This window comes from Odontesthes bonariensis, chromosome 1, assembly GCF_027942865.1.
Source record: "Odontesthes bonariensis isolate fOdoBon6 chromosome 1, fOdoBon6.hap1, whole genome shotgun sequence".
NCBI lineage: Eukaryota > Metazoa > Chordata > Actinopteri > Atheriniformes > Atherinopsidae > Odontesthes > Odontesthes bonariensis.
Window position 1 is genome coordinate 42,085,484 of NC_134506.1, and position 10,625 is coordinate 42,096,108.

The window sequence follows — 10,625 nt, forward strand, 5'->3', positions numbered from 1 at the left end:
AAGCAGCCACAACCACCACACAGCTCACGGTTCATTGGTGTTCACGAACAATGCTTTGATGAATCTGAACTTTTTCTTTAAGTTATACCCAAACGCTACCTTGACATCGGTGCCGTCGGTCGGCATGAACTCTTCGTAGATGTAAGAGCCCGTCTTCCTCACACTGCTCTCCGGTGAGTAGACGCTGCTCCGGCTCCCAATCTGCACAAAACACAGCGAGCCGAGCCGGCTGAGTCATCGGTACAACTCGTCTCTCTAACAAACATCAGTCTGAATTCACAGCTCACACCTCCGTGTTTGGCAGCAGTGTTACTGATTTATGACGACGCACTTTTCTCTTGGACAGCAATGGCCTTGCAGTGGAGCTTAAAGGGATAGTTCGCCGCTTTTGACATGAAGCTGTATGACATCCCATATCAGCGATATCATTTATGAACATCTTCTTACCCCCTGCTGCGTCCTGTGAGCAGAGTTCCAGCCTCGTTTTGGCGTTGATGAAGGTAGCATTTAAAAAATAAAGCGTTTTGCTTCTCAAAACAATATGCGTTCAAAAGAGTAATACATTTGCATCACAAAATCGTTCTCCAGGAAAAAGTCAGTGCTCAAATTGGTGCCATTTTCTCTCCCTTCGCGCCCGTTACGGTGTTTGCTGCTTGGTCTGCACGGTCTACACTGCACGCAGTCATACGAAAACAGCGCTAACAGTGCTAACCACTGCGCAGCCCGTATCATTATCCAAGCAAATCAAATTAATTAAAATCCAAATTAGTCTAATTCTGTCACGGATTGTGGAGGAGCAGGATGTCGAGTATCCAAATGCTGGATTACCAGGAAGGAAGGCGAGGACTGAAGCTTCGATGTGGAAACGATCATGCTGCTGCCTGCCGACAGCCGCACCTGTTACGGTGTTTGCTGCTCGGTCTGCACGGTCTACACAGCAGGCAGTGATACGAAAGGAGAGAAAATAGGGCCAAGAGATTGTGAGGTCTGACTTTTTCCTGGAGAACGATTTTTGTGATGCAAATGTATTACTGTTTTGAACGCATATTGTAAGAGCAGATCTATGTTAATTATTGTGTGTAATTGTCAGATTGTGATGGGGGGGGGTCAGCCTATATATTGCATGTATCTGTGGGGGTTTGTCAGGTGTTTCTGGAATAACAAACAGTTTTTGACCGCTGTGCAGCATCACTTTGTGCTCCGTGCGGATGTAACCATGAGATGGGTGATTTAGAGCACGAGACGCAAACTAAATGGAGTTGTTTGCATCAAAACTCAAACACAACAGGATTCTTTTTCATCCGTGATGGTATGGTCCAAGCGCGTCAACTAGGTTTTAATATCGAAATACCTCAGTGGCTTAAAGCATTGGCTTAGCTTCTACGCATATTGTTTTGAGAAGCAAAATGCTTTATTTTTTAAACCCCAGCCAACTAGCCGGACTACCTTTGTCAACCCCAAAACTCGGCTGGAACTCTGCTCACAGGACGCAGCAGGGGGTAAGAAGATGTTCATAAATGATATTACTGATATGGGATGTTACACAGCTTCATGTCAAAAGAGGCGAACTATCCCTTTAATACCTTCTACTCTGTTCAGGTGATCAACAGCTGAAGCTAGGACTAAACATATGAAATGAAAAGTGTGCAGCCTGGACCAGGAACACTTTCCAAATGTAACATGAGTGTTTTTACTTATGACACACAAGAGCCCCCGGGTGTCGGGGAAATGAGGGTGGGGGGTGGGTGGGAGATGTGGAAATTTACACAATCAGCTGCCAATTTCTGAACTGAAGCACGAAGAGGCACAAAAGGGAAAGTAAGAACCTTTCTGAAGAGCCGCTGACTTCCCCCTCCCGCAGAGGTGGGGTAGTAGATGTAGACGTTGTGGTCCTCGGCACAGACGGGCTTCTCAACAAAAGGCTTCTGGAATATCTCCCCGTTCACCTCCACGTGGTCCTCTCCTTCTACCAGGTTACACTCTGAGACACAGATACAGAGCAAATGCTGCTGCCCGTCAGCTCCCTTTCATTCAGACAGATGATGCTTGACCCCGCAGTGTTTACTCTCGAGCCCTGTGAAGCAGCTCTGCACTCCCAACCATGTGGCTCTCATCAGATACGTTAAACATCCGATCGCTCATCACCGCGGGGACACTGTCTGCGTCAAGCGTGTAAAAACAGGATTTGGATGCCAGAACCATCATATCATAGGACTTAGGTATTGGACACTTGGGACTGCGGCACATTTGATACTATATTTATCCGTGAGCTCAGATAAAACCAACGCCATCTCAAATAAACAGCGGCAGGATGCTGCATGGACCACAGAAAAGCTCTTAGAATTGAATTAGAAATGGAGTGAATTATTTATTTATTTTACAATAGCAGCCGAGCTCAATTCAGAAGAGAATCCGCAGCTTACTGACCATCTGGTTTGTCTGGGTCACGGTTCAGCACGGTATACCGCGGAAGATCGATCCCTTCCTCCTGCAGGATGCGATAAACTTCTCTCCTGTTAGAAATTAAACAAGAACCAGAAACCAATAAGCTGTTGAACTTCCAAAGTTTAAACCCCCCCGACATCAAACCTTTTCAGAAAAAGAGCCCACCTGTCCTGTATGTAGTACTGCATGTTCACGTCGTTTATCAGCAGGGGGTTTCTCAGTTTGGCATAGCTCACTGCCTTATCCAGCGGGAATCCTGGCGTACACAAGAGGCAAAAGGGTTAAAACACAAAAGTCAGAGCGGGGCTGCAAACAGGTGCTGCTGTACGGGTGCTGCTGTACGGGTGCTGTATGTACGGGTGCTGTATGTACGGGTGCTGTATGTACGGGTGCTGTATGTACGGGTGCTGTATGTACGGGTGCTACATGTACGGGTGCTGCTGTACGGGTGCTGCTGTACGGGTGCTGTATGTACGGGTGCTGTTGTACGGGTGCTGCTGTACGGGTGCTGCTGTATGTACGGGTGCCGTATGTACGGGTGCTGCTGTACGGGTGCCGTATGTACGGGTGCCGTATGTACGGGTGCCGTATGTACGGGTGCTGCTGTACGGGTGCTGCTGTACGGGTGCCGTATGTACGGGTGCCGTATGTACGGGTGCCGTATGTACGGGTGCTGCTGTACGGGTGCTGCTGTACGGGTGCTGCTGTACGGGTGCTGCTGTACGGGTGCTGCTGTACGGGTGCCGTATGTACGGGTGCCGTATGTACGGGTGCCGTATGTACGGGTGCCGTATGTACGGGTGCCGTATGTACGGGTGCCGTATGTACGGGTGCTGCTGTACGGGTGCTGCTGTACGGGTGCTGTATGTACGGGTGCTGCTGTACGGGTGCTGTATGTACGGGTGCTGCTGTACGGGTGCTGTTGTACGGGTGCTGCTGTACGGGTGCTGTATGTACGGGTGCTGCTGTACGGGTGCTGTATGTACGGGTGCTGCTGTACGGGTGCTGCTGTACGGGTGCTGTATGTACGGGTGCTGTTGTACGGGTGCTGCTGTACGGGTGCTGTATGTACGGGTGCTGTTGTACGGGTGCTGCTGTACGGGTGCTGTATGTACGGGTGCTGTATGTACGGGTGCTGCTGTACGGGTGCTGTATGTACGGGTGCTGTATGTACGGGTGCCGTATGTACGGGTGCCTTATGTACGGGTGCTGCTGTACGGGTGCTGCTGTACGGGTGCTGTTGTACGGGTGCTGTATGTACGGGTGCTGTATGTACGGGTGCTGCTGTACGGGTGCTGTATGTACGGGTGCTGTATGTACGGGTGCCGTATGTACGGGTGCCGTATGTACGGGTGCCGTATGTACGGGTGCTGCTGTACGGGTGCCGTATGTACGGGTGCCGCTGTACGGGTGCCGCTGTATGTACGGGTGCTGCTGTACGGGTGCCTTATGTACGGGTGCCTTATGTACGGGTGCCTTATGTACGGGTGCCTTATGTACGGGTGCCTTATGTACGGGTGCCTTATGTACGGGTGCTGCTGTACGGGTGCTGCTGTACGGGTGCTGTATGTACGGGTGCTGCTGTACGGGTGCTGTATGTACGGGTGCTGCTGTATGTACGGGTGCTGTATGTACGGGTGCCGCTGTACGGGTGCTGTATGTACGGGTGCCGCTGTACGGGTGCTGCTGTACGGGTGCCGCTGTACGGGTGCTGTATGTACGGGTGCTGCTGTACGGGTGCTGTATGTACGGGTGCTGTATGTACGGGTGCTGCTGTACGGGTGCTGCTGTACGGGTGCCGCTGTACGGGTGCTGTATGTACGGGTGCCGCTGTACGGGTGCTGTATGTACGGGTGCTGCTGTACGGGTGCTGCTTGTACGGGTGCTGCTTGTACGGGTGCTGCTGTATGTACGGGTGCTGCTTGTACGGGTGCTGTATGTACGGGTGCTGCTGTATGTACGGGTGCTGTATGTACGGGTGCTGCTGTACGGGTGCTGCTTGTACGGGTGCTGTATGTACGGGTGCTGCTGTACGGGTGCCGCTGTACGGGTGCTGTATGTACGGGTGCTGCTGTACGGGTGCTGCTGTATGTACGGGTGCTGTATGTACGGGTGCTGCTGTACGGGTGCTGCTTGTACGGGTGCTGCATGTACGGGTGCTGTATGTACGGGTGCTGCTGTACGGGTGCTGCTTGTACGGGTGCTGTATGTACGGGTGCTGCTGTACGGGTGCCGCTGTACGGGTGCTGTATGTACGGGTGCTGCTGTACGGGTGCCGCTGTACGGGTGCTGTATGTACGGGTGCTGCTGTACGGGTGCTGTATGTACGGGTGCTGTATGTACGGGTGCTGCTGTACGGGTGCCTTATGTACGGGTGCCTTATGTACGGGTGCCTGCTGTACGGGTGCCTGCTGTACGGGTGCTGCTGTACGGGTGCTGCTGTACGGGTGCCGTATGTACGGGTGCCGTATGTACGGGTGCTGCTGTACGGGTGCTGTATGTACGGGTGCCGTATGTACGGGTGCCGTATGTACGGGTGCTGCTGTACGGGTGCTGCTGTACGGGTGCTGCTGTACGGGTGCTGTACCCTTGGAGTGGAAGGAGATGAGGCAGTCACACAGGGGCCACTTGTCCACGGGCTCGTTGAGGATAACATCCTCTGGAAAGATGACCACAGTGATGTACTCAAACCTGCACAGCCTCTCCAGGATCTGGGTCATTGGCTTGGACTTGGACTTCTTCATCATGCAACAGATCCCCACCACGATCTGTTGCTCCGGAGGCTGAGTGACGGGGAGAAAGAGGACGGCAACATTTCAATGATGCGCCCACAGGCCTCGAAAGGTATCAGATTAGTTGGACAAAGTCCCAAGAAAAGTCACACATGGGTAAAAATCTCTGAAAAACTAGTATCCTGTAACTGAGATTACTTACTATCATTTTTACAGCTGATAAAACCACGATTAATCTATTTTAGCTCTACACTGTCCGTCACTCCAGCTTCTAACCCAGGAACAATGTCTGGGTTGAAATGCACTTCACAACAACAGAGCTTCTATCAGTTTTGCCCTGTTTTGTTTGTCCTTACCTTGATTTAAACCAAGAAATAAGACTCTGATAAGAGTGAAAACAACCCTTTCTTCTTATTAAATCTACAGGAAAACAACTTTTAGCTTCAAAGTGTTTTCACAGCTGAACAGGAAATAGCAAAGCTGTGACATTTAGACATCTGTGTTCTGTATCCAACAGCAACAACACAGTGAATAATAAGCACAGCATGTCTCTTCTGCCGTGCATCCAATGCAAAATGTGACGGGAGAATTATCTTATATGACCTGCTAGACGAAAGCATCTAAGAGTCTCTCACCGAGTCTGTGTCTTCGTCGTCCTCATAGAGCTCCATGTCTGTCCTTATGCTACCTTCCAGGACCTCGCTCTCATCGTCCTCGTAGCCCACGAAGAATCTGGGAGCGCCACACCGGCTCTCGCCCGGGCTGTTGGGCTCTGACATCACAATCCCCCACGGCAGCGCTTAGTGTCCCGCCGCGCCATCGTACACCAACACGCCGCTGGAGCGGGCCGCTGATGGGAGGGCACGAGGCCTGGGAAGAGGCAGGAGTCCGCTCTGCTTTGGCTGCGCAGCGGAGCTGGGGTGAGTGAGGCAGAGCGGCAGGACGAGACCCAACCACGGACGCCCAAACATCAAATGATATGAGGAAAGTTGCTTCTCCTGCGATGACGTTACTCTAGATTCTCATTCTTCGTTCAGCAAATTCACATCTTATACGACTGGCTCGGATCTTCAGCAACACGGGCAAGCTCAAGCTATCTGATGACAGTCCTTTCCTCCATTTGTGTGCAGCACTGACAGCCCTGCAGGAACACAAAATCCAATAAACATCATCTAATCAATTATACAAAACAGTGTCAAGTGATGTTAGCTTGCAAGGCAAGTTTATTTGTACAGCACAATTCAACTACAAGGCGATTCAAAGTGCATTACAGAGACATTAAAACAGTAGAAATAAAAAGCATGATCTAAATTTTAAACAAAAAAAGAAAGAAATAAGAACAATAGATAAAATCAGTAGTCAAAATGTGATTACGTTTTGAAACTCAAGCTTCAGATTTGGAGCTTTATTCATGGCTGCAACAAACACACACACACACAATCCATGTTTTTTTACTTGTTAAAATTGTTGTTTAATTCTTGACATTTGCTCACATTTGCTTGCTGTGACCTCAGTTGTTTAAAAACTTACATGTTAGTTTGCTTCAGGGGTATAAATCCAAACAAAGTGAAACCTTTAGGAATCATTTTTACACCAACAGCTCATCAGAACAGATCAACGAAACTACGACATTTTTATTTGGTCTTTAGACTAAAGAACAACTGCAAATATCATCCAAAGTTAGGAAGAAATCGGGCCTCGGCCCTGAACCGCTTTCCCACAACCACCAAACATCAGCGGGTCATAGAAACAGGGCGGTCAGCTGGCCACAGCACGCTGTTGACAGACCACAGCTGATCACCACCCTCTGGCACACTGCAAGACACTCCTCTGAGCAATGAAACCCTTCAGCATAAGACTCAAACAGTCAAGGGTCTGAGCCGACTATTTACAGCAGAAAACATTGTTATTAGTGGAAGCGGCCCAGAGGGACTTCAACTGAGATGATAAACAGACACAACTGTCCAAACACTTCTGGACCTCCGTCTCCCTTAAGGACCCACGTGACCTGAAAACTCAGTACAATTACATAATGTGTCCATGTGTGAAACACTTCTAGAGCAAGAAGTAACTGAATTAAAAATCTGACATCAGTCAGCAACTAACAGTTACTTCTTTATTGGAAGTTTCCTTTAGGGATAAGAGCCAGAAATGTGGTATTCTGCGTCTTAAAGATGCGTGTCCACACACATGACAACTAACAGGACTTTACAGACAGCTTTTCATGGCTGCAGCAACGGCAAATAATCACGTGTTTACCAATAAAATGTCATCTTTCCTTTTAAACTTAGTTTCTATTAAAGTCACCAAATGGAGACATTTTTAAATCCAGGTTAAAAACATTTCTTTTCTCATGTGTCTATGCATGAAATCTGCACGATATCTTTGAATTTATCTGGACTGTTGCTTGTTTTTAAATTCATTTAAATGATCTTATTTGTTTCTCTTTATGTTCTTTTATGCATTTTTAATGCTTCTTACACTCCCTGCTGCAATGCTTTTATTTGATGTAAAGCACTTAAAATGTGCTATACAAATAAATTTGATTTGATTTGATTAAAACATCTGCAGATTTTGGCCCTGGAAGTCAGGTCAGAGTAGAGTAGAGTAGAGTAGAGTAAGGGTTAACTGAGGTGACGTACGCAGCAGTAAGGCATGTCATTTACTTCATACTGTTCAGGTATTTTGTTCTTATATCCGTTTCAGCACCGTGTTGGTTTTAAAATAAACGCATTCCATATCTAAGTGGTTTAGAGTTTCCGAGCTTGATTATAACTGTTAATCTCCTCTATTACACCTGCTTACTCAGGCCTGCAGCCGGGCCGCGGCTCTCACCGAGGTCACCGAGGTCACGTCCTCTATTTTTGAACAGGACTTCAGGGATTTCGGTGACCAGGGTGCAGTTAAACGTTCCAACGTTTAATGCAGTGCAGAGGGGTGAAAGCCTCCAACCCCTAGGTCAGGTTTCAAGGAGCAGTAACACAGTATTGTTTTAACTTTGATGAAAGCGGTTCTTTAGACACTACGCAGCTGTTTTTGAGAGGCTTTCTTCTAATAAACAGCTAGTAACAATAGTTTCTAGAGTCTAAAAACAAAGAAGAAAAGAAAAGCAGAAAGACATATCCCTTCCAAACCGTCTTTTCTTGCAGAGACTGGACTGTTGTTGGAAAATAATAGGCTAATATCTTTTAGGTTGTGCAAACTCTGAGAAAACTAACACCTTCAAATGAGTGACAAGCCGACAATCTGAACGTCTCTGTATACAGAAACAAGATATATCACATTGGTAATTCATTCAAGGCAAAACTGAGCCGTTGCTGCGTCCGTCTCCTGATCAAAACATGTTTTAGGTTTTAGTCTTTGCCAAGTAAAGTTGTGGATTGAATATTTCTGGTGCAAAACACATTCGTGCTCAAGGTGTCACTTTAAACTAAAGGAAATAATGCGAATATTTTCATTTTAACATTCTGATTTGCAGCACCACCCAAAACTTGTGAAGTTTAATGTCATACGAGTACAAAAAAAAACAAAAAAGCAGGGAAACTCTTAATTAGGAAATTGTAACAAGCTTGCTGTAGAGACAGAGAATTAGACCTCCATTGCTGTTATAGCTAATTAGTTAATGAAATTAAATGTTCATGAAATTGTGAAAAGGAAATAAAACAGTGGCTTTTCCATCTCCAACGGGAAACTTTTAATAATAATAATAACCAGGAGCATTTCTAAATTTCTAACAGTAATTATCTTCATTTAAATAAATGCACACTTTATTGTGGGTGGTCTACGAAAAACCACAACCGGTTCTGACATCTTGAACAAATTCCATAATTTTTCAGAAAGAAAAACATGTTTTAGCTCGTCCCATCTGATCAGTCAGTTGGAAGGGGCCTGACAGGTTTACCAGGAACAATTCAGGTGACGGTGAGGGGTGTAAAAACTAAATATATGTACATATGAACAAGGGATGCTCCGTGTTAACCAAATCCCAAAGTCTATAGTGAATATTTCATCATGATAACAACTTAATTTACGTTTTACACGAAGAAGTAAATGTGCTGAAGCGTGAAACCGGGATAAAAAAAATAAATAAAACACAATTTGATGACGAGATTTGCGACTGAGCACAAACTGTACGAGATAGCTGATTTTATTAGCATCGTTCTGTGCCAGGGAAGTTGGAGTTAGACGCCGTTATTTTTGGGAAATTTCATATTTAGCCACTGTTAGCATTAAGCTAGCTACCCGGTGGGTTTGCAGTGTAAACAAGTCACGCGAGGCCATTTTGTATGCATTTGAAGCATAAATAAAAAAAAAACTATGCTATTACCGAAGATAATGCTTAGGACCCTATGTCTGTCAATGGTTACCAATGGCAAAATATATTACTCACGGTGCAGCTTGAAGGATTTTACCGTAGCCATCGGCTTGCTTCCTTCACTCTTGACAGTTGAAACCAACCTTGTTTTTTTTCTGTTTGACGCAGGAATGATCGACTCCTTAAACGACCAATTGGAAGGGACGACCTCACCGAGAAGGCGTGTCACAAAAACTAATGAGCCAATAGGCAGCGAACAAAGTCAACAGGGGACAAACGTAATCCTAAAATAAGGGAGGAGCAGTAGCGCCCTCTAGCGCTCAGACTGTGATAGGAGGGGAGAAATATATTTTTCTAACCCTGAATAATCATTAAATATGGTGTATCCATGTATGATAAACTGCAAAATATATTACACTCTATATAATCATTTAAATTGACAACTTGTTGTATAATATTGGATTTTTTTATCACTGTGAATCCCTGTTTGATACATTAGAATTGATTTTTTTAGTTGTTTGGGATGTTTTGAGGATTAGTATTTGGAAAATGTCATTTTAGCTTACTTTAAATCTAATATTAAACATTTTCACCTCACACTAAAAAGGGCAAAGATATAAGCTGTTTTGTTAACTAATTAAATAAAATGCAATGAGTTTTAAAAGAGGTTTTCTGGGGGGGGTTGTGTGTAAATTGACTGTTTTCAATCAAATGTCACATGGAAGAGTAGAAAGACTTGAACGGTCCATCTTCCATTTTCAATGTGACTAATAAATACAACATATTCTGTTTCCATTCAACATAGTTAGATATTTGGTATGTGACCACAAAAAAAGTCCATCTAACATCAAAACTCAGTCAAATCAGCTTATCTTTACAAAAATTATGAAAGCATGAATGTCTGTCAGTGTAATGTTTAAGCATTTAAACTAATCATTATCACGTGATCTTTGGAATATTAAAATACCTGTGGAATATGATGTCATTTTACACTTTTTCAAATGTAATTCTGGCTGTTTTTGTAATCTAATTTTTCAGAATAAAACCTTATTGTACTGTATGAGCTCTACCTATAACCTGATTTGACTTGCAGGGACGATACATTAGAAAGTGCTACTATAGGTTGTATTTAA

General features: G+C 45.6%; 1 protein-coding gene across 14 annotated transcripts in view; it reads right to left on the reverse strand.

Moving 5' to 3' along the window:
- Positions 1-9,655, reverse strand: part of ppip5k1a (diphosphoinositol pentakisphosphate kinase 1a) — a 43,792-nt gene extending 34,137 nt beyond the window's left edge. For all 14 annotated transcript variants that reach the window (XM_075466979.1, XM_075467033.1, XM_075466998.1 and 11 more), the window contains exons 1-7: positions 9,568-9,655; positions 5,813-6,318; positions 5,033-5,228; positions 2,611-2,701; positions 2,428-2,513; positions 1,827-1,981; positions 100-201 (exon numbers count right to left, since the gene is read on the reverse strand). In XM_075466979.1, coding sequence (XP_075323094.1) covers positions 100-201; positions 1,827-1,981; positions 2,428-2,513; positions 2,611-2,701; positions 5,033-5,228; positions 5,813-5,956 — 774 coding nt within the window. In that variant the 5' untranslated portion in view covers positions 5,957-6,318; positions 9,568-9,655. The remainder of the gene's footprint in view (positions 1-99; positions 202-1,826; positions 1,982-2,427; positions 2,514-2,610; positions 2,702-5,032; positions 5,229-5,812; positions 6,319-9,567) is intronic.
- Positions 9,656-10,625: the final 970 nt, after the last annotated feature.